The sequence below is a fragment of the Rattus rattus genome, chromosome 5 (genome assembly GCF_011064425.1).
Source record: "Rattus rattus isolate New Zealand chromosome 5, Rrattus_CSIRO_v1, whole genome shotgun sequence".
NCBI lineage: Eukaryota > Metazoa > Chordata > Mammalia > Rodentia > Muridae > Rattus > Rattus rattus.
The window spans coordinates 129,418,804-129,445,503 of record NC_046158.1 but is presented as its reverse complement, the minus strand read 5'-3'; the positions used below and the strand labels follow the sequence as shown (position 1 = coordinate 129,445,503).

General features: G+C 43.7%; 1 protein-coding gene across 9 annotated transcripts in view; it reads right to left on the bottom strand.

Annotated features, from left to right (window-relative positions):
* Syndig1 (synapse differentiation inducing 1) overlaps positions 1-26,700 on the bottom strand; it is a 167,833-nt gene that overhangs the window by 60,667 nt on the left and 80,466 nt on the right. For all 9 annotated transcript variants that reach the window (XM_032904372.1, XM_032904377.1, XM_032904380.1 and 6 more), the window contains one exon: positions 8,918-9,055. In XM_032904372.1, the coding sequence (XP_032760263.1) occupies positions 8,918-9,055 (138 nt within the window). The remainder of the gene's footprint in view (positions 1-8,917; positions 9,056-26,700) is intronic.

Sequence of the window (26,700 nt, the reverse complement as noted above, 5' to 3'; positions counted from 1 at the left end):
GTTACTTAGCACGTCTCAGTGTTCCCAGGAGACACAGTGGGCCTGAGCACCAGCTCTCACTTCTAAAGACCAACTTTGCCCCTCTGAGAAAAAGTTTCACTCCAGGTCAAGGTGAAAATGGAGATGTCGGAAGGAAAAGAACAAATGTGATGCTATCCTATACTGTTTAATAAAGTTTGAGCTTCAATAGAGCAGTGTGAGGTGGCAGGACACAGCCCTGGGAAGGAAGCCAAGCCCTGAGACATCAGCACAGGGAGCAGGAAGCATGTGTAATCCCTTTCCAGAGTGTAAAGTCAGATATGCTTGGCTGGCAGCCTTCTCTCCCAAACTTCACGGTGGCCATTTATTACCTGTCTCCTGGGGGCAATGCCAGAGCATCCTTTCAACTGTGTGTTAGAAGAGGACGGAAGGGAGGGTACAGCAGCATGGGATGGAAAGGAAAGAAGGGGGGAATGCCGAGAAATCATCCCCCTGGTCTCCTGGAAAGTGCAGAACATTCAGTAGTCAGCATAACCATGCCAGGCATCGATACACCCATGTTTCCTTGGAGGTTAGTATCCCAGTGACAAGGGCTGGGCCCTTTCCCTTCCACAGTCTGTTCTTTAGGCAGGTGAGTGCTGTGTGACACCTCACACCCAAGGCAGCGACTGCCTAGGGCTGGGGGCTGAGCTGAGGACCAGAAGGACTTGTCCAGATGCCAGGTAAGCCACTGTGAATAGGACAGTGGTCGATTAAAGAAACAGTGAGGAGTAATTCCCACAGACAAACTCTAAGGTGAAGTAATACTGTCAATGGAAGCGTCACATTCAGTGAATTTCAATGGACCTCTTGGCAAAGTAAGCACATAAACATATAAAACCTGCATGTTATTCTGCCTGCAGTTTGACAAATGGAGGGGAAAATCCCGACAATTTGCTATAACAGATTTTCAAGGCATCTAACCAACCTTAGCTTTTTTCCATTAGAAAGAAACTTAACAGATGGGGCACATTCCCAAAACCCCAAGTCTGACCCCTGGGTATTGACTTAGACATGGATAAAAGCTCAGCGACAGTTAGCATCATCTGGTGCCCTGTGAGGAGTCACACCTACTCCCTGAGCAATGTCCTGATAGAAGGTCCAAAGAATTCTTTAGCTTTGTTTTCCTAGAAAATGGGCTGAAATCACTGACAGGAATCCTACAAGCTAGCCATATGAAACCAGCATTAGTATTTAGGAAAAGACAGAGGAGACACAAACATATTTCATTTAGAGATAGGGATGTCCCTCCTGATGTGCTCTAGCAGAAGGTAGCTGGTGGTAGGCTTCACATCGAAACTGTGAAATATTCACACTCCAGAGAAAACATGAGCCCCTTTTGCAGTGGTTCTCCACCTATGTGCTGTGACCCCATTGGGGGTTGTATATTAGATATCCTGCACATCACTCAGATTATAATTCATAACTAATAAAATTCCAGTTATGAAGTAGCAATGAAACTAATTTTATCATTGAGGTCACCACAACATGAGGAACTGTATTAAAGGGTCGCAGCATTGGGAAGGTTGAGAACCACAGACTCGCATCACGTGGTTTAGCTTGGTTGTATTCTAAGTTAACAGAACCAAGATAGACAAGGTTGGAAAGGAAGAGCACATGAGGCCCTGAAGGCTCCTGTTGGGGTTGTTATGTCACTGAGAATGAGAGGGAAGGGATCTAGACCTTCCGTGTTCTCCTCGCTACAGGACTCTGTGATATACAAAGTGAGACCTATGCTACCTCTAACATGGCTGTTGTGGATCAAGTCAATCTCTATGTTCAGAACTTACTGAGCCTAATATTAGGGTGGCTAAGGAAGCCGTGGACAGGGTTCTGTGACCAGTCTCTGCTTTTTTCTATGCCCTCTCTACCTCTTCTCCCTCCCTTACTCTGTCTTAACCTCTGTAAGTGGAACAGAGTCCTTACCCTGAGCTCTGTGTTTTCCATAGCAAACACACAGAAGGAGTCTTCTATGCTAAAGAGACTGTAGCCTTGTTCCCATTGGTGCATCTGGAGGAAGCCTGGTACCTATAGGCCTTCCTGCACAGCAACTTGGCTTCTAAATGTTCCCAGCCATTTCTTCCTGTCCTGTACTTTTATTACCCAGAATCTACCTCCCAGACTCCTTTCTTCTTCTGAGAAAAGACTCCTTTACTTCAGTTCAGGCTGTCCCAGGAAGCAGAACCTCTCCTGGCGAGGTTTCTCTACTCCACAATCCCATCCATATGTACCCTACCCTGGTTTTGTCAGCAACTAAGGATGAATCCTGGGATTCTGAGGGATGACCCTTCTTCTCATGCTTGTTCACCTTCACACAGGAGCTCTCCAGAAAGCCTCTCCCATCAGTTTCAGCATGGAACATCTATGCTGTTTGATCTCTTTGAAGAAAGCTTGCAAAAACACACTGTACAAAATGTGCATACGCACACACACATAACACATGTATGGTAATCTCAAAACAAATAGAGACCAGGGTTGAGTGCAGTGGTAGTCTGCCTAGTATGCTGGATGCCCTCCATTGAAAGACTAGCATTACAAAATTAATTAAGCAAATAGACAAAAAGACGGCCGTTTACATTTCTTCATTAACATCCAATATTGCCTTATGTCTATTCATAGCAAAGTTCAAAGGGCATTGTTCTGTGTTCTACATTCAGCTGCTGTACTCCATGCTTGTTTGCATCCTTTTAACTGAAGTATTACATAAAAGTTTACAAATCACGAGTGTGACTAGAGCCCTAGGAGTTTTCAGTATGTGACCAACATGAGATCAAGAACTAGAATGCTCCAGCTCCCACAGGCTTTTCCCACACATCTCTACGGGGTCTGCTGTTCTGTTCTCTGCGGCATAGCTTTCTGATTCTAAAAGGGTTCTATCCCACCCCCTCTGGAGAATATTCCTCAGATCGCCCCTCACTCTAGTCTCTGAGGACATTCCTATGCTCACCTACCTCCTCACTGTTCTCTCTGGTTCATAAGTCTTAGCTCTGCCTGGGCTTATGCTTGTATCCCAACTTTTCCCCTGAATCCCAAACCACATACATATTCAATCCACCTGCCCCGTGCCTCTCTTCCATGCCAATGGACTTGCTGAAGCCAAGACAAACCTCCAGCCTCATCCTGCTCCTTTGACATACCAACCTTCCTGCTGTGTGATGCCCCATCTCCCCCATTTTCTCTCCCTTCACATCTCAAAGGAGACTCATAGGGCATTATTCTTCCTCTACTTACAAAGTGCCTGGAAGCAGGAGTGGCCCAACCCCACTGGCTGTCTTCTGGATTATAATGACACTGCCCCTTTAACTTCAGAGCTCTGCCGCCCGCTGCCTTCGGTTGCAATAGCACATGGCTCATCATGCCCTGAAGTGATCACAACTCATTCTCTCAGGTCAAGGTCCTTGGGATTGCTCGCTCACGTGAACTTTTCCTTTTCTCTGTCCTCATTTCCAACTCTTACACACAGTAGTTTCCTGGCTTCAGTCATGCCAGGACATTCTTCATGAGTGCCTGCTGAGTTCCCATCACAGAGCCTTTGTCCTGGTTGTTTCTGCCAAGAAGGCTATTTCTCAAGTGCTTCTTGTCATGAACTGTCAAGCTCCTTAGCATCCCCGTCTATGACCACTCCTTAAAATTTTATCTCCCATATCAATTTGCAATGTTCTCTCTCTCCTTCACATTCCTCTGGGTTTATTCTTGTTTGTCCACTGCCTGCCTTCACTGCAAGTACAAATTTACAGAGGGAGAGTTTGACCTGTCTTATTTACTGCAGCATCCTGGGTACCTGGATCATGGCTGACACATTCTATTTGTTCAGTAGACATTGGCACATAGGTACATTTCAGTGAGTTGCTGACCGGCTCTGCAGGACTCCTGTTCCTTCAGATCTTCAGTATCTTAAGATTTCCTCCTTCCCCTCATTTTCCTGGTTCCTTTTGCTGCCCCTATTCATAAAGTTCCTAATCTGCTTCTGAGTACCCATCTCCCATTTAATTATTGCTCTAATGTTGCAGTTAGTAAAGGAAAGAAGCAGTTTATGAAATGAAATGAAATCAAGGCATAATAAATGCCTCAAAGAGAAGATTCTGCTAGTCACTGCACTTATGCAAACCCCTGGCCTGTGGTATAGATACAGAACCAAAGGCCCTGGAGAATATGTCCAGATGCAGTTTCAGGACACCATCTGTAGGGAGATGTATTGGATTTGGGCCTGCCGTTTTGTGACTGTATAGCTCAAAGTGGCTACGTGACTGTTGGCTGCATGGCCACACATACTCCTCTAAGATGACTGCCATAAAGCCTCGAGATTGTGGGACAAAAGCCTCTCCCATGAATTTACAGCACAGGAAGATAACATTCACGGGATGCTTCAGCCCAAGCAAATATCAGTTATCTCCTGAGTCAACACCCGGTGTCTCCACTGCCTGACCTCATCGTCTACCACCTGACCTCTTTGCCTCCTGCTATCACTGCCTATACCCTCATCTCCCCCTCCTTTGTGTTTCACAAAGGTCACTCCCCCCACCTGAAAGCCTTAAAAGCTGTAAAATTCATCCCAATAAACGAGACCTTGACAATAGAATCTTGCTTGGTCTCCTTCTTCTCTCGGTCCCCCATTGGCCCAAGGGTAGCGCTCCTTGGGAACCCTGAATAACTGGACCCGCTGGACGGGTCAACCATCTGTTCCAAGGGACAGAGTATAGGTCCACAAAGTCAAATACTACCATTTTCCCCCTGGGATCCCTGTGGCACACATTCTTCAAGTGGGGTTTGGGGGCAGGGGATTGAGGGGGGAGTCCTGTGATTTTAGGAGTGCACGTACATAGATAAGAGTTCTGCTGCAGCAGGTTTCATTTTAAAGGCTAGAAGTGCCCAGCATTTGGCCTTATGTGCCCCTGTGCTTTCTACCTTTATGAGATCTAAAAGTGGTTTTAAGCCTTGAAACGTTCTTTTCCACTTCAAGGAGGATATTAATTTTTTTCAGTTTTAGACTTATTGGAGGGATTAAAGAAGATAAAGTGTGGGCATTAATTGTCTTACAGCGGGCACTCAGCAAAATGTGGAGTTTGTGTTGCCTCTCAACCTAGGTTGGAAACACCAGTTTCTAATTTGATCTGTGCAGCCCATACCTTTCTCTATAAACTGGTTTACAGAACTGGCTCTCATTAGAGGACAGATGACACCATGAAAATGAAGTGGGCAGAAAGCTCCAGTCCAGGCTCCTGCTCTGCTTCTATATTGAGTCCTTTGTTACATCTCAGGGCACAGTGATAGGCTTCCCTGTCAGACTCCATATCCTGAACCTCCCAAACCCAGCCTCAACCACAACAGGGTATTTGTGACCCTATTTTCCAGGAGATCACTTGGGTATTCACACTGAATGCTGAAGAAATCAGCAGTAAACTCATTTTTTAAAAAGACAGGTTCCTGGGCCCCACTCCAGAGGAGCACATCTATGCTGGGAAGGCAGTGTGCTTTCCTAAAGGATTCTCTTCTGAGAGGGCCCAGAGCCTTCTTTAGCAGGGGCACATTGTGAGAGGTAGTCTCTGACACACACTGAGCGCTCAGCAGGGTCCCTCCTGTTTGATCTCCCAACTTTCAGAATTCCTGTTCACTTCTTTCTCGGCATCCCCTTGCCTCCCTGCAAATCTGCATTGCACGGACAATTGTGGTGCCCAGCAGGGTACTATTGTGCTTTCTGAATTTGCTTCCTCTGGGAAATTGTGGGTGAGGAAATTATTTTGATGCCATGCTGTGGACCAGGAAATAAGCATGGACGGATTTTCCATCAATAAGGATCTGCCTAGAAGAAGACAGAACCCCAAAGGCCCAAGTTTGTAAGACCAGGACAGCCATCCATTCTTTTCATCACTGATTTAATAACCCCGAACCCCCACCTCCGCTTAGCTTCCTCAAAGTCTTGTGTATTTCTGTAACCTCACTGAGTTGTTGCTTTGACAATAGGCACAGTAGACTTTCTGGTGGATACACTGAGACAGTTTTTTGTGGGAAAGGAACAAGAGAACACAGCAACAAACAGCTCAAGTTGCATATGATTGTCAAAGATTTCTTGCAAGCAGCGCCACGGCCTTGGGAAGCAAGGCTTCAGAATACAGCTGGGCTGGGCTGTAGCTCCTCCCACCCCCGCCCCCACAGGGAGAGGCTCCACAGCTGAGCACTCTGGGGGCCTTGACAACATCTGCAAAGAACCTCCAGAGAAGACACCAGGCTTCTCCCTCCAGGCCCCAGGATTAGAAGTCCCAGCTGGCAGTGTCCAGGTCAGTGTTGATTCAATTTAGAGCCTGATTCCAAGTGTGTCTGTTCTGTTCCACGCCATGCACTCTCCTCCTGGCAGCTGCAGGCTCTCCTCAAATGGCCTGGAGATTTCTTTCCTGTCTGCAGTTTGGGCCGCAGAGGCATAAACAGAGTGCACAGCAGCCTCCTGGCTGGGCTGAGGTTCCGGGAAGTGTTTCAGCATGGAAGCCCCATCTAAAAAGCACTTGGACATAGGCCCCTCAAAAGAGACTCCATCCAGACAGTTCTATTGGAAACAGCAGCACAGCTCTGGGTTCAGCAGCAGTGAACCCATTATCTAAGTATAGTGCAGAGGGAGGCTGGGGAGGAGGGAGAGGAGCAGGGACCATCTCGCCCTTCTCCACCAGCACAGATTCATCCCTCTGCAAGTGTTTGAACCTTACTTCCAAAAACAAGGTCTCTAGAAGCTGGTACAGAAGGTAAGCTTCATATTTCCTGCCAAACAATAAAAACTATCTTGTCCACTGAAGGTATTAAATACCTTGAATCCTTCTAAGAGGTTCCTACCACATAAAGAGCAGCTTAATTTGTGAGATGAGATTTTGAATGCTGTAATATCTTTGGCCACAACTTGTTCTACCTAGAAGAGGACAGGGCTTCACTGCACGATACGTGAAGAGGCAGAGACCAACTGGGATGGTCTTGTACAGGCAGGAGCTTCACTCACCGTTCTTTTTCCAAAGCCTCATCTGCAGAATGGGCAGTTCCTTTGGAGACCTTGGAGGCCAAGCACCTCTGAGCCTGCCTCAACTAGCCCAGCAATACGGCTGGGATCATAGCAGGTATGATGAAGCTGGTCTCTGGTGTGAACACACCCGCCACCATTCTTCAACCTATGTCATTTATCTAGCGTTCCCAGTACCCTGGGAAGAGGTGACACCTCTGCTTGTGGAACATGAGACAAGAACACCACCCCCCTTCCAAAGCTTGATGTCAAAGCTCAGCTCTGGTTTTCATGCCTTGTTGCCTGTGCATCTGCACCCAGGAGAGCAGATATGCCACACACTACGTATTCTGTGATGTCCCAAATTTGAAGTTTATAAGATTCAGTGTCTGGAAGCAGTTGGTAGCATGTTTAGCTCATGAGACGGAACCACAGAGCCCTTGCAGAGTAAAGAGTTGCCTCTTTTCATTTCACTGTCCTGACCTCCCCTTTATTAGTGAGGCTTATTATCTAACCCAGACTTAGGGTACTGCTTATATAGGCAGGAGCAAACTGCACTATCCATGGATACCTCAAAGAGGTCTTTCTCCAAACCCTTATGTGCTGTATGAGCAGTGTCTTTGGAGACCTTGGTAGCCAAGCTCATCTGAGCCTACCTCGTCTCACAACTTCCTGGGCCCAGGAATCTGGATATCCACACACGTTTATACTTGGAAATCATGGTCTGCAGCATTCATAGAGCACATTCACAAAAGAGATATATACATAGACCCTCTGGGCTAGGGCTGGCTCTAGAACAATCTCTCAGAATGACCTTAGGGGTCCAAGATCATTCACTCTAGTGCTTATCTTCCCGAATGAGACCAACGAACAGCACAGAACAGGCACTGTGCCCTGTTCCACCCCCCTTGTCTGATCTCATAGGTGCCCACTACAACCGACCACATACACACTGTACCTCCTACTTTGTAGGTGACACAAAGAGAGCTATGCAAGGGTTCCCTTGCCACAGCAGTCTAAGATTCATCAATTCAGAAGCCATCAAGAAGCAACTACTAGTTTAGTCAGGAAAGCAATGTTCAAACCAGGAAAAAATCTGTTTTAATTATGTCTGTTAGTTGTTTACAGCCTCAGTCTCAGAATTCTCTAAGCAAGCAAGGGTATCACGGCATTCCTAGGGGGTCCTCACCCCCTGGACAATCCCCATAGACACTGGAGTCTCTAGTACTCTGTACTGCATGGGGCTGCCTTTCTCCCTGTTCTGCTTTGGACAATGGCTGTGGGAGGTGGTGATGGTAATTTCATGCTTTAATTAGTGTATATAAATGCTTTTCTTTAATGCATAAGAATAGGAAGGATGTCTCTTTGCTAGGAAAAATTTCTTTCAAAATGTGGGTTGCAATGGGGTATAGTATACTAAAATGGGCTGGGAATTGGTACCTTCGGAGTCTCCCACTCCGCATGGGTCCACATGGGCTGTTGGGGACCAGGCTCTGTCATATGAATAATTTTTTTAAAATGAGCCTTTAACTAGGAAAACAAATCTCGTTTTCATCCTTCTAGACAGGTTCAATGTTTCCAATGTTATTTCTAATAGGGTCCAGATGTTTTTCCCCACAGTGACACACCAAGCCTCATTTAGAAGTCAAGCCTGCAAATGCCATCTGCCCTCTGGCAGGTTGGATGCCTGCTTTGGTCATCAGTTCTGTTTCTCAAGGCAGTGTCACCTCTATGAGGACAAAACTGAGTCAGCAGGAGGTAAGGCAACCTAACAACAACCCTGCCCGGCACTGTGGCACTCTGAGATACTCCAGCTTCTTGCATACAGACACCCCCCATTGCAATGGACAAGCTTCCTTGGCAATGGTGTGCTTGTGTGAACATCACTCTGTGGTATATATAACCAACTAATGGGGGCCTTACCTCATGGGACAAGTAGAAGGCCGCAATGCCCAAAGGCCAGAAGCAGCAGAGCATGGAGAAGACACTGAGTCCCAGGTGATCTCGTGGGGGCATCATGAGGAAGTTGTCCTCACTCTCTGTGTCGCTGGAGTAGTCACTCTGCAGAGACAGTGGAAAGGAAAGGAGGGACATTAGTGAAAAAGGAGGCAAATGCCACCAGGCTGAAGCAGGTCCTTCCTGGCTGCTGTTCTAGATGCTATTGCTGATGGTCATGTTACCGTGATCATCTGCAAGTGTAAACCTCAAACAAGACTGACCAAGATCAGGAAGAGCGAAGGCCTTCCCAGTCCAGAGCTCTTAGACCGAACAATTGTGGTACAAATGGTCCTCCAGCTCACTGTGGTTCAACTTACAGTTTTGTAAAAGTTTCTCATAGACTTCTCCAGGTATTAAATGTACTCGAACTGAAGACATCTTAGACTTACAGTGAGTTTATTTGGGAAGTCAGAGAGGAGTATCCAGTTTCATATAGCTTCAGGATCTTGGTGTGGGATTATAGATATTAAAAATGGTAGCCCTGGGGGACGTCCAGGAGATATATGCCTTAGCTGCATTTTGCTTTTGCACTTCAGACATGGTGGGGATAGTATGGATGGAGGAAGAATTGCTGTCTCTGGAAACCTTTCAGTTTCCTTTGATTCTGATGTGAGTCAGGATATAAATGGCCCGAGCTCCATACAGATGTGCAGCCTCCCTCACAGGAATCTGACAGCTGTTCTGGGAGAAGCAGACTGTAGATGTCGTTCTCCCTTCACTGTGATGCAGTGGCCCATGGGATTCCCCTAGACCTGGTGAGAATTTCCTAGGAATCTGCTGTTAGGTGGTTTGGCGAGTGGGCTGGGAATACCAGGAAGGACGATTCTAGAACTCAGCAGTGAGGGAACCACTACCTCCACAGCTTGTAGGTCCTTGCGTGCTTGCTTCCCAGTTGAATACCCCTGGCTGGCTCTACCCACTTAGATTTTTATCTCATCAAAAAACAACGTTACCTTCCCAAACTTTTTATTTCACACAAAGATGGAGCCCTAGCTTACTCCAGACACTGTTTCTGAAAACAAAGCAGTAACACATCATTTCCTCCTCAAAGAGGTCTTATGCTTCAGATCCTGCCACAAGCTGGAGACCATTGAGTATATACAATGGAGCTGGCTGTGGGATGATTCCATTTGACACCTGCCTCACCAGGCAGCCTGCAGCCACTCATAAACAGATGCCAATGGACCTGGACCCTCCCTCTCCCTGGGGCATATGTAGCAGATGTGCAGCTTGGTCCTCCTGTCGTCCTCCCCACCAGCAACTGGAGTGGAGGCTGCCCCTAATGCTGCTCCCTGTCTGTGGAATCCATTCCCCTGGCTGGGCTGCCTTGTCTGGCCTCAGTGGGAGAAGATACACCTAGCCTTGAAGAGACTTGATGCGTCAGGGTAGGAAGATACCCAGAGGAGTCCTCTACCCTCTCAGAGGAGAAGGAGAGGGGGGATAGAGGAAGGGACTGGAGGGGGGCAGGAGGAGGGCAGCAACTGGTATGTAAAATAAGTAAATAAGTAAGTAAGTAAGTAAATAAATAAATGTAAAAAAAACAAGAAAATTGTTCCATTCATAATTTATGTCATAAAACTTCTGGAAACCCTACCTACCAGGTAGACAGCATTGTCCTGCACTGAGAGGTCAGGAACTGTGTGTGGGAACTTTGTTTCTGTTTAGTTAATAGAGAAAACAAGTAAGGGGCATTGGGATCACTCAATTAACAAGCAGAGATGTCCGGGATGGATGGCCCTGCCATGGAAGTTGGTGACCCACTAACCACACAGGGCTGGTTCTCTCCACCATATACAGGTAGGGCTGAGGGATAGGGGTCGCCTACTTTCAGTTCTCAGAGCAAAAGTCATCTTTGGAGACTATAAGGACAGTTCCTTATCATGTCTCCGTCCTGCTGATCCCTGTTTTCTGCCCAGTTCTGAGTCCCCTGCTTGGTGCAGTCTGCACTCCATGTGTCCAGGACTATACAGTGTTATTTCCACAGAACCACATCTGTGGAATTTCAATTCATTTTATTCTGTACACAACCCCCCATATGGACTCTGGAAAAGTAAAGGAAAATGAAAATTACTATCATTATTGCTATCTGAAATGAAAATCAAAACAGCCGGCAGAGATGCATAATTCATATAAGATTCCAGGGCTGCACTGTCCAGGCCCTGCCTAGCATGGAATCACCCATCAGGATGACGGACACCCTGTGCTCAGTCTGTTCCATGGTATCTTTCCACATTCAGCCCTGTCACCTCTAGGGCTTCTAGATCTTGAAAAGTAGTGAGGTAGAAAAAAAAAATCCCTGACCACAAGTGTGTGTGCACTGATGAACTGTACCACTGGAGGGCACCTCTGCAGGAAGTGCCTGAGAGGGTTAGCTGGTGACAAATCCACCAGGCTCTAAGATCACACTCACAGGGCAAAGGCCATCTTCTTTCCTTGGGCCTTCACTTTCTCAAACTGCAGATCAAAGCTGTCCTGGTGTGCATGGAGGTTTTGATTCATGGGCAACAAATTTGTACATGTGTATGGGTTCTTCGCTTTTATGATTTGAGGTTCTGATGTTTAATTTACAAAGAAGTTTGTGCTACTGAGGTCATTGTGTCTCACGGCAACTCTAGAAATCATTCAGCTGTTACTGCCATTTCCATTTTAGAGTGGGCAAATGTGAGGCTGGGACAGGTTGACGCCCTTGACAAATGACAACACCGTTCAGACAGCCCCTCTGTTCATTCCAGGCTCTGTGTGGTACTTGAACTCATAGCCAACTGCACATAAAACTGTTTTGTTTCAGCTATGCTTATATTTTCCTTCTCTTTGGCCACCAGGACTCTGATGACCTTGCTTCTTAAATGCTATGTTCCAAGATGGCTGTGGAGGCGTAGCAGTAGGCACAGAGGTACTAAAATTTTTCTAGATAATCAAGGCTGAGACCTGCTGCTTAATTACACCCAAGCACGCTAGTCTCTGGCTTTACCTATCTCTGTAGAATTACAGCACGGTCCCTTATGCAGTAAAGAAATGGGTTTCAGGACAATAAGTGTTTTTGCACATTCTTAACTCAACCACATATTGAAGTTACGGAGTTGCTCTTGCATGACGCTGAAATAATTAATCAGTGTGATTAAAATGGATTTTCAAAATTTAAGAGAAATGACAGAGAAAATAAGAACATCATGGCTTGTAATGCGTACCTTTGCTCAACCATCTGTAGGGTCCTCGTGAGTTTAAGTGGCCACAGGCATCGAGCCACCAAGCAGGGAGACCAAGACATGTGCGGATTCCTTCACCCAAGTAAATGAAATACACGGCACCACCCACACAGAACAGATGTGGCTTGTAGGGCAGCTGTCTTTTAAATCCCCTTCCAAGGGCACTGTCTGGGAACATCTGCAGCAAACGGGAAACACTCGCAGAAGTTCAGGATTCATGCGGTGTCTCCCAGTGAGCTGCACAAAGTAAGGCAAAGGTAGGTGGGCTACTGGCTCTGCAACCTGGGCTGCTGATTAGCTGATCCCCTGCCTGGCATATCTCCCCGCTGGGCTGATGGGTCTCAATCCTCCTATTACTTTTTTCATTGCTAAATAGTCATAAGGTCAATACTGGTGCTGATCTTCATTAAATTCCACACTCACTGTAGCAATGTGAGCAAGCACTGCTGGCTGTTTCTAGGGGAGCAAAGGTCGACCAAGCCCTGTCTCTTTGACTACTTCCAGGAGTCACCAGTGTGGGGACCTGGAGTCATCCTCCTTTTTCCACTCGGCTGTCTGGACAGGAAGGTAACCACTTGGTCCTTAAAGGACCTCTGAGTGGGTTCATTATATTGAGCCAGCAGCTGCTAGCGACGTAAGCCTATGTAAACCTGAATCACTTAGAATTAAACACAACCAGCAATTGATTCCTTGCTTTCACTACACATTCAATTCATTGCACAGTATTCAGTGTCTATCAGACTTCTCCCATGAACACACAGAGCTCATTTCCTCAATTTATATAGGTATTGTCCCCTAAAATACTATTCCTCATCAGAAATTCCCCAACACTCAACAGACTGGTTCAATTTTCCTTGGCAGAATCCTCTCCTACCCAGAAATTCTCTGCAGTACTGGACTCTACTAATCTCACTTGTTCTGAGCACCAGGCAGGCAGATGACAATGTATGTCCTGCCACAGAGAGAGCTTGGTGTACTTTTCTGGATGAAGAACACATCTATAGCCATAGCCAGGGAAAACAAACTAGTTCAACTGAGAAATGTCTCCATCAGATTGGTCTAAAGACGAGTCCGTGGAGCATTTTATTAATGATTGAGGTGGGAGGTTCCAGCCATTGTGGGTGGTGTCACCCCTGGGAAGGTAGTCCCCGGTTGTACAACAGAATAAGTTGAGTGAGTCGTGGAGAATAAGATGATAAGCCACATTCCTCCATGGTCTCTGTTTCAGTTTCTACTTTGAGTTTCTACCTAGAATTCCCTTCAAGATGGTCTAAACGCTGATGAAATAAAAGACGAAATTAACCCTTCCCGCTGGCTTTTGGTCTTGGTAGTTATCATAGCAATAGAAACAAAACTAATACAAAGTGCTTGTTTTCTGTGTTACTCTAACTCAGGTCACATTGAAAACCATGACTTCCCCAGTAGCCCCATTGTGTGGTAGCTGCGTGGCTCAGAGATCTGCTGTCTCAAAAACACAGAATACAATGAAGTCTCATTTCAGGATCTGAGTACAATCGTCCTGAGTAATTCATTAATCGTCTTGGCCATATGTTAGGAACGTGTTTAGTTTCCACTATTTGGGCCCATCTTGCGCAGAGATTGAAACTGTATCATGAGATGGTGAAGTAGAAACCAATGTAAACCCACCACAGGCTAGGTATGTGGCTCAACCAACTCTCTGGGGTTGATCCCCAGCACTGTGTAAACTGAGCATGGTGGATCCTCTTCCTGTTTGCATGTTGGGCTCCAAGACGAACTTTTATAAGACAGATAACAATTATACATAAAGTTTGGAAATGAGTACATTAATGCACTACTTAGAAGTAAATCTCTTCTTTTTCTCAGTAACATCTAGTTCAATGGTCCTTGAATGACTTTTGTATTCCTTGAGAAGACTTTCTGTACTTTTAGGAGACACTAACCTGATTAAAACCCTGAAATATGAAAATACATTTTTTATGAATGATGAGAAAATAAAGTTAATGTAGAACAAAACCAAATAAAAGCGTAAGTGACTGAAAGGGATGGGATGAGGTCTCTGCTGCCTACTCTCTGGGCCTTGTCCTGCAGAAGATGAGGCATCGAGTCCTGCCATCTTGTTTATCACTGACCCCCATCATCTGGAGGCTCTCAGTATGATTCAGAGACAGACAGAGCTAAGATAGGCAGAGAGACAGGAAGAAGTTAGGGCACAGTTTTTGACCTGTGCGTCTTGACTCCTTTGGGATTCATGGATCAGATATTCTGCATGTCAGATACTTATATTACAGTTATTAAGTAGCAATGAAGTAATTTTATGCTTGGGGTGATGACAGCACCAGGAATTGTATTATTGAGCCACAGAATGAGAAAGGTTGAGAACTTACCCAGGATATGGGTAAGGAAAGCAGCTTCACTAGACAGCAGGAAAGAAGCACCACACTGGTCTGTAATACTGGGTTACATCCTGTTGGTGATGGAGTAACTGGAAAGACCTGAAGAACATTTACCAGCAAACTGTGGAGTGACTGACATAGCGTGTTATCTAGTGTGCAAATGTGTAGCTGAGGATGAAGCTGGAACACACTACTGTGTGGCTCACCTCCAGAAACAGTGCCCTGATAACAAGTTATTCATATTTTGGCCTAGTTTAGTTTTGTTCCTCTTGGTTACAGCCCTTCAAATTCTAGCTTCTGACTCTCTCAGCTCCCTGTGCAGATCATACTCCCATGGATCAATATGTTTTACATGAGGTTTCAGTTCCTCATGTAAAATTCTTGCTTAGCGTTTTGGAGCAGGCACCAGGTCTTGAAGAGAGCTGTAAATAGCTGTCGTTCCCACCTACTTGGTCAAAGACAGGCCTGAAGCTATGGCACCAGGCAGAGGGTCACATGGGAAAGGCTGTAGTGAGAGGAACTTGTATATGCATGAAATGTTTAAAAGGGAAACTTCTTTTAATAAGCATTTGTTCTGGGAAAAAAAGCAAATCCAATTCTCATTTGAGAAGTGTCTGGTTAAGGCCTTTGGAATCTGATGTTCTGAAAGCATGAGCCAAATGAAACATAACTCATTAGGATTCATCCCTGGTGCAGCTTCTGGTAAGACTTTAGTCATGGAGGTGGAGCAAGATGATAAGGCATAGAATTGTGTTAGAGGGCTGCTGCTCCAGATACATGTAATACTCATTTAAATGCTTATTCTCTGATTAGCTACAAGTATGTGACCAATGGTTTGATTAAGATAAGAAGTCCCACCTACCTGTAAGACAATGTTTCTGCTATTCTTCCTGAGGCCTGGGAAGGCAACTTGGGCAAATACTATCATTAGACCCTAAGACCAATCATGGTTTGTGATCATAAGAGTTCAGGTGCAGTCATTCTCTTGCAAGCTTGCAGCTTGGGTGGTGTATTGATTACTTATCTTAATGCTGTCATGAAATAACTGAAAAGAAGCAAGTTAAGGAAGTAGAGGTTTCAGGAAACTGACTCTGTGATGATGAGGAGGCATGGAAACTGGAGTGGCTCAGTCTCTGGTGGCAGGAGTTTGTGGCTATCACTTCCAATGTCTTGGCAGAGGAGGAAACAACCAAGTCTAGAAAGAGGGCCAAGCTATAACCTTCAACAGCTCTCCTTCTAATGACCCCTTCTCTAGCTAGGTTCTATATTTATAACCTTCAACAGCTCTCCTTCCAATGACCCCTTCTCCAGCTAGGTTCTATCTCCTAAAATTTCTGTAGACTCTTTAACAGGGCCACTAGGTAAGGACCAAGTGTCTAAACATGTGGACCTGGAGATATCTCACATTTAAACACTAACAAGGATATCTCCCCAAAACCATATACTATGAACTCCATTCCAAAGTCAACTGTCGATGGCAGTAAGAGAGTGGGAAGAAGTCCAGCTGCACCATCTGGAGGTGGGAATGACTAGGAATAGATAAGGCCAATAGGGTGGAGTCACCATTAAATCCAGGTGGCTTTTTAAGAAGAGACCAGAAATGATCAGTATACTCGTTGACTCTTCCCATGGGATACCCTATTCTGACTAAGTATTCTGCCATCATGGTGCTCACTGTCAGGTGTGGCTCCTCTGCCTGTCCCCAGAACTACAGGACATAGTAAGCCTGTTGTTTGTTTGGCTTTTTTGTTTGTTTTACATAATTTACCCAGTCTGCATGGCATAGTTATTAGCAATAGGAGATGAGGTAATGAGGGAGCAACTCTAGGAAATGAGTTGTGAAGAAAAGTGAAGAACTACTAGAGACTACAATCAGTCATGGGCATCTGGAGCATCTTACAGGACACACAAGGATTAGCTTATTGGGGAATAGGCTGCCGTAAAATTTATAGGGCAGATAAATAGAAAGATAAATAGAGGTCAGGCAGAGGACCTCAGCTGCAAGAGTGATACTGAGAGAGAGAAGGAGGGACTAAGCGTGCCTCCTCAAACCCTGTGGAGAATCTAGGGGTGTTGGATACCCTGAAACCTCAACTAGGGCATCCTCTGTGTAACAAGACTGCCAAAGTCAGGGTAACCTTGAGAGATGAAACAAATGCACAGACCATGGTCAGGCAGGATGGAGAACCATCACCATTGCCAAGAAAATGGGTGCACAGTATAAATACAAGTGTGTTTTTAAAAGTCAAATCAGCCCATCCTAGACATGGTGTGAAGGATACAGCAAGATTCAGATAAAGGAGACCAGGGCATAACAGGAGAGCAATGCATGTGGTGTCAGGTACCAAAGAGGCCTGGGACAATTGGCTAACTGATACCTATTACTATACAAAGTGCACACAGGCCTCTGGGCTCCTTTAGTATCCATGGCACCTCTCTCCAGCCCATGAGCTTTGGTTCCCTTCCCCCTATAAAACCCGGCCATTTGGGCCATGTGTTCTTTTAGTCTCTTGGCTCTCTTGATCTGCTTGCTTCCTTTTCTCTTGCCCCTGTCCCCTTTCCTCCTCTTTCTCATCTCCATCTCTCTGCTCCCATGTATTTTCCCTCATATCTCCAATAAAATCCTTCTCCTCAACCATACTTTGGAGCAGCCATGTCCTCATTTCATTAATGTGGCAATGGAAATGTTTTTTTTTTCTTTATTTTATTTTGTATGTGTGTGTGTTTTTGCAATGGTCTTTTTTTTTCCTTCCATCTTTATTAAACTAAGTATTTCTTATTTACATTTCAAATATTATTCCCTTTCCCGGTTTCCAGGCCAACATCCCCCTAACACCTCCCCTCCCCTTCTGTATGGGTGGTGTTCCCCTCCCCATCCTTCCCCCATTACCGACCTCCCCGAAACAATCCCATTCACTGCAGGTCCAGCCTTGGCAGGACCAAGGGCTTCCCCTCCACTGGTGCCCTTACTAGGCTATTCATTGCTACCTATAAATTTGGAGCCCAGAGTCAGTCCATGTATAGTCTTTGGGTAGTGGCTTAGTCCCTGGAAGCTCTGGTTGGTTGGCATTGTTGTTCATATGGGGTCTCAAGCCTCTTCAGCTCTTTCAGTCCTTTCTCTGATTCCTTCAGTGGTTTGTTGCTGGCATTCACCTATGTATTTGCCATATTCTGGCTATATCTCTCAGGAGAGATCTACATCCGGTTCCTGTCAGCCTGCACTTCTTAGCTTCATCCATTTTATTGAGTTTGGTGGCTGTATATGTATGGGCCACATGTGGGATAGGCTCTGAATGGCCGTTCCTTCAGGCTCTGTTCTAAACTTTGCCTCCCTATCTCCTTCCAAGGGTATTCTTGTTCCCCTTTTAAAGAAGGAATGAAGCATCCGCATTTTGGTCATCCTTCTTGAGTTTCATGTGGTCTGTGCATCTTGGGTAATTTGAGCATTTAGGTTAATATCTACTTATCAGTGAGTGCATACCATGTGTGTTTTTCTGTGATTGTGTTACCTCACTCAGGATGATATTTTCTAGATCCATCCATCTGCCTATGAATTTCATGAAGTCATTGTTTTTGATAGCTGAGTAATATTCCATTGTGTAGATGTACCACATTTTCTGTATCCATTCCTCTGTTGAAGGATATCTGGGTTCTTTCCAGCTTCTGGCTATTATAAATAAAACTGCAATGAACATAGTGGTACATGTGTCTTTGTTGTATGTTGGCGCATCTTTTGGGTATAGCTGGGTCCTCAGGTAGTTTCATATCCAATTTTCTGAGGAACCTTCAGACTGATTTCCAGAATGGTTGTACCAGTCTGCAACCCCACCAACAATGGAGGAGTGTTCCTCTTTCTCCACATCTTCACCAGCATCTGCTGTCATCAGAGGTTTTTATTATTTCTGGTTATAGACACAAACTCAGAGTATGCTGTGCTATTCAGTTTTCTCTCACTATAATAAAATATTTGAGATAACTTACAAACAGGAAAAGTATACCACGGTTCAGATTTAAAGGTTTCTTTTCAGTAGAGCTTGTGGCAAAGAAGCACATCATGGCAGAACATTCTTGCTTACCTCACGAGTCAGGAAACAAAAGGGAAGGTAGGGGGTATCAGGGACTGATTGGCCCTTTAAGGACACCCCCCCATGACTTACAGGCTTCCTGCTAGTTTCCACCATCACAGTATACTGCCACCATGGGGATCAAGCATTTGATACATTGGTTTTTGGAGAATACAAAACAAATACAACAAACATCAGGTTTTAAGAAGAAAATGAGAGTTCATTCTGGTGGCCACTACCATAGTATATGACTCGTGTGCAAAGGAATCAGCATGTTCAAAAGCCTTAGGTTGATAGTGGGCTCAGGACTGGATAGTTAGAGGGAACATAGCTCGAGGTAGGATGGAGTAGTGCCTACATCGAGTTCAAGTCACAAGTCAACCACATCTGACTGCTAGAGAAAACCAGGAATCTACTACATCACCTTAAATAACAGGGAATAGTGAGAGGGTTGCTATCACAGCTGCAGGACAAGCTATTCACTGTCAAAGAAGCAAACAGCTGTGCACCCAGCTTTAAGTCTGTATCACTTTCACAGGTGATTCTGTATAGCATACAATAACTACATACATATTTTCTAAGACAAATGCATATCTCAGAATTTCTTAACTCTAGTTTGTTGTATTTGTCTAGGGAACTCAGAACATAATCTACTCCTTATGGTTTTCCACATGGAAACTTTAAATCCCACCACATAGGCAGGTAACCTGTTTCTCCACCCCTCCTAGAAATGTTCTCTTCCTGAAAGCCAAGTCCTAAAGAGAGAAAAGCTATAGGTAAGGCAAGTGACTAATGTTACTTATAGGCATCGCTTATTATCCAGGCCCATTGTTCTTCCAGATGCCACTTATCCAATAATGTCATCTGGCCTCAGACCTGAATTACAAGAAAGCATGGTGTCTCTTAGTCTAGTTTGGTGATATCCGTCAATCTTGAACACACTTACCTGTGACACTGCACCTCCTTCTCCCTCATTGGGAACCTTAAAAGAACAAGCTCGGTTCTCCTCACACAGGCTGAAGCTTTCACTTCAGACCCCAGCACACTGCCAAGCTTTAATGAACCCTGCCTGCAGACATGATGAGTAGCTGTTGCACTTGATGAGACTGCTAGGGCATGGGCTGATGAGATGCCAATCAGAGCAATCTTTAGGAAGATTGTCAAGATATAAGAAAGCTACAGCTTTTAGTTCTTGGCCTCACAATCCCAGTTCTAGAAAGTTATCTGGAAGATGTGACATTAAAAAAAAAGATACACAAACACAAGATGTTTTCGTTGCAATGTTAGGTGTAACTACACAATGTTTGAAATAACTGAACTTGGATGCTCATTCAAACAAGGGTGATGTTATGTTGCATGACTCTTCCTGGATAGACATTAGCAACTGTCTGCGCATGCTTAAGATAGGGAAATGGCAGACATAAGAATGGATTCTCCCTAATTCTAGCTTGGTGAAGCAATGAGTTTGTTGGAATAGTCACTTACAGAAGCATGCATGGGTAACACAGGGGCAGCTGAATCACCCAAAAGCCAAGTCACAGTGAATCATAAAGTCTGCATGCCTGGGGCTCCCTGTACAATCTTCAGATACATCCGCTGCTCAGAGTGTATCTCTCACCAGCAGTGGTTACTGCTTATATGACCTTGGCTAGAGGCATTGTGACTGTCTGAGCTTCTTATAGGTTCGCTTCTCACTCCAGAACAGAATGTTTCAATTTTGAAAGAATAGCCATAGGTCAGGTGGTTAGATGAACAGTGCTGCATGTAGCCTCACAGAACATAATGAAGCTTGTGAAAAAAATAAGGGCAGATGAGACCAGAAGGGAATATAGACAGATACCAATCCATAAAAAGATTTAAAAAAAAATCACAAATCTGTGTCTCATGACACTTCAGTCAGTGACGACTCCACATACAGTAACAGTCCCATAGAATACCATTCTGAGTGACGTTGGTTTGTTATCAGTTCAGCCGATAAAGTTTGCATGGTGAAATTTCCTCTGGTTACCAAGTGTGTGAACATACATGTTTCTGTGTAATATATGTAGAGTATACAAGCACAAGCATCACACTTCCATGCTCAGTCTGCTGAGAAGCTATGTCTCCCAGAGTATGAGTGAAAGCATGTACTCACAGCCCTTGCTTTCTGAATATAATTTTCCAATGAAGAGAAAGGGCTGATTTTAGACTGGGGCTGGCAATGTATAAGAAAGAACCTGAACATCAGGGCGCACCAGGAATAAACAGAGGGGATGAACAAGGAAGTATCAGAAACCGTTTGAAGAAGCTCTTTTTGTCTAAAAGAATAAAGTGAGGATTACAAACATACAATAAATCCTGACAGCGGTACTTTGAATGCATAAGAATTGATGGTCTACACCAAAACAAAGTTATACATGGTTGAGAAAACAAATACAGAGGGAAATGCTCTTTCCTATGGTACATCACCTACCCACAAGTATTACAGGAAGCACAGGAGTGGGGCATTTGGAGCAAATACGAGCTGCCTCATAGCATGCTCCCTGCAAATGGAGTGATTACCAAGCAACAAGGTTCTGTGGTCAGTGAGAAATCTGGCAGTCACCAAAGGAAGCAGTCAGAACTACCCACACTAGCAAAAGGTAAGTAAATATTACTGGCCTCCTGACTGGTCTTACTAGGAGAGGTAGTATCATTTTTATATCTTAAGTTCAATTATATAGAGTAAATCAGACAAGCCTAAGCATACAGCTGGCCTGCAATGTAGCTGACCCATATTCTGCAGAAGTCAAGGTCATGACCAACCTGGACAGAGCTCTTCCTTATTAAGGGCTATGACAGTATATGCAGTGCAGAAGCTGCATGTGAATTTCCTTTCCTTTGCTACACAAGCAATACAGAAACAATGAAAAAAAAAGTGCACTTTATAGACTAGAAAGATAGGAAAGAGTACTGTAATTGGTAATTTCATAATAATTCTATTCTTAGTGTATGTGTGTCTTTGCCTAGAGACACCACATCTGTAACTTTCCAAAGTGTGCCGAAAAATATACATGTTTATAGATAAAATGGCAAAGCCAGAATGAGAAGATGAAGGCCAAGGAAAATGGAGATGAACAAACAGAAATTGGCTGCATTAGTCCTGCGACTCTCCGTCTGCAATCGTTTTAAACATAAAATGTCAAAAATCCTTCATAAGTGTTCTATTTCAGTAGAAAAATTATACTTTAAATTGAATTCTTTTCCTTTGGGGATTAAGCATCGCATATATTTTTCCCTCTTCTGATTGTGCTTTAATGAAAATGCTGATGTGGACACCACTGGAAAAATGCAAAAAAAAAAAAAGCTGAATTCCCTTTTATGAACATGAAAATTTATTTAGCATTGCAATCTGGCATCCCATCTTGTTTGTCCTTTTCGTGTTTGCAAAAGGAAGCTACTAAGTGGTCTTTAGTCCAAACATCTGTTCTCAAGAACATAAGACATCAAACACTTCCAATAGATAAGTTTGAGCCAAGCAAACCGAAGGGGGCCCTTGGGGTCAAGAAGACTTATTAAAGGGCATAGCGAATGCGCACCCGCTGTAGGGCCAGCAAGAAAACATCTGCTAATGCATCTGGAAGAGAACTGCTCTTTTGAGTCACAGGATGCTGGGTGAATGTTCATCCTCTGTTGCCTAACAGTTCTCTTCCTTCCTTCCTTCCTTCCTTCCTTCCTTCCTTCCTTCCTTCCTTCCTTTCCTTTTCCTTCCTTCTTTCTTCCTTTCTTCCTTTCTTTCTTTTCTTTTTCCTAACATTCTATTAGTCTGAACTGTAGGGACTCACCAGAATACTAGGAATGTAACTGTAGGCTGCAGGGTAAGGAGTGTAGGCTGGGATCTGCATAGCCACGTAGCAAGCCAGCCCTCCCTAGAACTCAGGGCAAGCTTGGGAACCTTAAACTCATCTACACACAAGTATTATCTTTTCAGCAATAGTCTCTTTGCCCTGAAATGGAACAAAATTATTCCAAATGACCTGGGAAATGAAAACCACCATGTCCCTCTGTTTACAAGACCTTTGGCCATTTCTACAAATATATTTTCCCCAGTCCTGTCTTCTGCCCCAGGGTGACAGCCCCTTTGCTTGAGATGAGACTCTCATTGTGTTTGGTCAACAGCAGGGGAACAGTAGATCCCCGCCAGAGCGGTCTAGTGTCAGTTCACTCTTTCCAAATTCTAGGGACCTGTCAGAGTCACTGCTATGAATAGTTTTAGAATTTGGGACCTACAGTTTCCATCTCAGCTACTCATAGGCAAGCCACACATGGGATATGGAGGGTCCTATACTCCAGAAGACCCAGATATATTTAGCCATCTTCCCTCTCAGCCCCACCCTTCTCTTCTGACCAATGAGCCACATACACCACAAGGACAAAGCACCCACAGTATACATTGGCTCCTGAATTTGTGACAATTATTTTCTAAACCAGCAGCTGCTTCTGAGAAAGCACCAATTACAGTAAACCTTTATGTTCATCAAAAGGGCCAAGTATTCTGTTTACTTGTGTATCAGCCATTTTAAACAACTCTCTAACTTACATTTTTCTTAGGTTATTTGAAGTTCTGTGTGATTCAGAGGAAAGAATTCCTTGTCTATGTGGTTAGAATTTGAAGACTATAAGATGAATATTAAAATTCAATAACAATCACTTTATTTACATGTATCTCTGAGTGTGCATAAATTATTTAAAGTACACAGACTGCGTATATACTTGGAAATAGTATATATTCACTTAGAAATAACTTGTATATATATATACATATATATATATACACTTTGAAATAATTTTAGACACTCATACAAATTTTAAAAATAGAACATAGTTCCTGTAGAAGTTGCAAAGATAGAACAGAGTCCCCACATGCCCTGACTTATGCCTTACATAACCACAGTCCAATGATCAAAGCCACACAATGACATCAGCTCTAGTACCTGTGACTCACTGCTGGCCTGACTGAAGCTGCCTGCTGTCTACCGTCTTATATCCGTCATGATGGTTCTGTACATTCAGGCACTCACACAGGCTTATGTAACCACTGAATAATCAAGAGAGAACGATTTCCAGGGCTCTCCCTCATCTACCGGCTTCATTCCGGCTCAGCCTCAGCGACTGACTCTCCTTGAACTACTGTCTGTTCTTGCAACACTGTCTTTTGGGGATGTCATTCAATGGGGATCATACAACACAAAGTCTTGTGAGACAGGCCTTCTACAGTTAGTGTAACACTCCCAGAATACATTCAGGTTTCTGGGTGTATCATTCCCTTCCTCCTGCTGTCTAATAATCCATGAAAAAGAAGTACCACAATGTATGTATTCATTCCTCCCCTGGAGATCAGTTGGCTGCTTCTAGTTTTATATTATTCAAAGTAAACATTTGGGCTAAATTTACTCAGATGTTCATGTAGATATCTGGTTTTATTTCCTCAAACACACACATACAAAACTATTTAGTCAGACAGGATTAGTTGAACTTCTAAAGAAGCAAACACATTTTTAGAGTGGCTGAAGTATGTTGCATTTCCATCAGAAACAGATGGAACTGTTAGGTTAGAGATCTTAACCTTGCTGAATTCAAGGCTCTTCCTCTCCCTCTAAGACCCCACCAAGCTGTCTACAATGCAATGCTCTAAATCTTCTAAGACACTCGCAAACTCATCAAGGGCCTCATCATGCCTAATTATTTCTATGAGCCTGTAACTCTCTTAATAAAGTTAGACTAAAAGTTGATTTTATGTCACTTTTTGTTTGAATCTTCAGCAGTTTTCAACACTGTTTATGTAGCGTTATCACCACCAGCACCTTGTGTTGTTGTCAGGCTCTTCTCTCTCCTCTGCTCTGCTCTCCTCTCCTCTCCTCTGCTCTCCTCTCTCTTCTCTTCTCTTCTCTTTTTCCTCCCTCTTCCTTCTCTCTCTCTCTTCTCTTCTCTTCTCTTCTTCCTTCTTCCTTCCTCCTTTCTTTCTTTCTTTCTTTCTTCTTTCTTCTTCTTTCTTTTTTCCTCTCTCTCTTCTTCCTCTCTCCCTTTTCTCTTCCTTCCTTCCTTCCTTCCTTCCTTTTCCTTCCTTCCTTCCTTCCTTCCTTTCTTTCTTTCTTTCTTTCTTCCTTTCTTATTTTTTTCTTTTCCAATCTTTTTTGATTCTGCTCACCCTAATAGATATGTAGCGATATCTAATCATGGATTTTCTATGGGCTTTCCTTGTGGCTGAGGATATTGGACATCTTTCGTGTGTGTCCGTTTGCCATTTATTTATGCTATTTGATTCTGTCTTTAAATATTTTGCCCATTTTTGACTAAATAGTGTGGCTGCTTACATTTGAGTTGAGAGTAATTTATATATACTCTGCTAACATGCTAACATGGTTAGTTTAATTGTTAGCTTAACAGAATTGAGAATCGTCTTGGAACAAAGTTTCAGCGAGGGCCTCTCTAGATAAAGTTGGCCTATGCCATACCTGTAGGAAATTGTCCTGATAGTATTGAGGTGTGAAGATCCAGTCCATTGTGGATGGCCCCATTCCCTAGGCAAAGGATTTGGAACTATGTAAGAATGAGGAAATCAAGCTGAGCACAGGCATTCCTGTAATCATTGCTTTCTGTTCCCAACTATGGATGTGACAAGACCAATTCACTCATGCTCCAGGCACTGTGTATTCCCTGCTATGATGAACTATAACCAAAAGATATGAGCTAAGACAAACCCTTTCTTGCCTAAATTACTTTTCTGAGAGTATTTATCACAACTAAAGAAAATAAACTAATAAATCTTCATACACATGCTGTGTTGGGTATGTATTTTTTTCAAGTATTCTCACATACTCCAGAACTTGTTTTAATATCAAATTGGTAGCAACTTTTGTGGAGTTAAAAATTAATCTGGTAATGAGAGTGGGGAGTGGAATAAAGAGACATAAAGTTGAGGTATATGGTAAGTTTTATGAAAAAGTCTTTGTAAAACCTGTACTTACGTACACTGAATCCATATCAATAAAAATCTAAAAAAAATAATTTGGATTTTGGTTTTGGTACCATATCTAAAACCCTTTTATCTAATACTTATGTTACAGAGAATTTCTATGTTTCTTCCAAAGTTTCATGGATCTATGTTTTCATATGTGGATGTGATGAACCATTTATTTTCAGAGTTCCTATACGTTTGTTTAGTAAATCACTTCATCTAAAAGAGCAAATCCGCTTGCCCACCTAACTCCTAATGTGAAAAACACCACTAAAGTCAGTGTATGATAAGTTTGAAGCAGGTTAGAATAGGTTAGTTAATAAATGGCAGGAAAAAAAAACAACTACCCATGATACATTTTGCACCAACATATATTTTGAATAGATAAGACACAACAACACTTAAAGGAATCCTATAGCAAATGCCCTTGTAGCTGCCATTCAGATGCCTCAATTTGTCTTACCACATGTCTGCCAATCTGCTCACTTTTCTACCCCCTCTTTTCTTCATTTTAGCTTTCTAGAAGCAAGCAAGCACTGAGAGCTAAAGTCATTTCCCTGAACTTTTGTACCGATTCAGCCAATTTCTATCAGTTTAATCTTAATATACAAAATGGGGCATTAAAGTTCCATTTGTCTCTTCCTAGTTGTAAGACCTTTGGATCAATCACCAACTTTCTTGGTGTGAATTGTCCTTGTGGTCATGACACCATGATGTTTCAAGGCATCAGGAATATTATGCCTAGTTGTATATGTGAACATAACATGCAGACAGGGTAGAAAAGTAGTGGCTGGAATGTCTACTTGTCTATAATTCTGTAGGATATAATTGTTTTCCTTCCACACATAGCCTAGTTCTTATCTAGTGGAATACTCACAGCCAAGGGTAAAGAGGGACAGTTTATCAGTTTGCAGAAATTCCAGTATTCCACTGCCTAGGGACCAATCTGGTTTTATTTTATGCTTACATTGCTGTCAATAGGTTGGCTGTAGCAGAAGGTTAGTACATCTCCCAGACAGAATGTGAGGCTATTCATCTCATAAGTGGGTTGCTGGCACATAGATCTTCTTTTGTGCCCCTCGAAAGC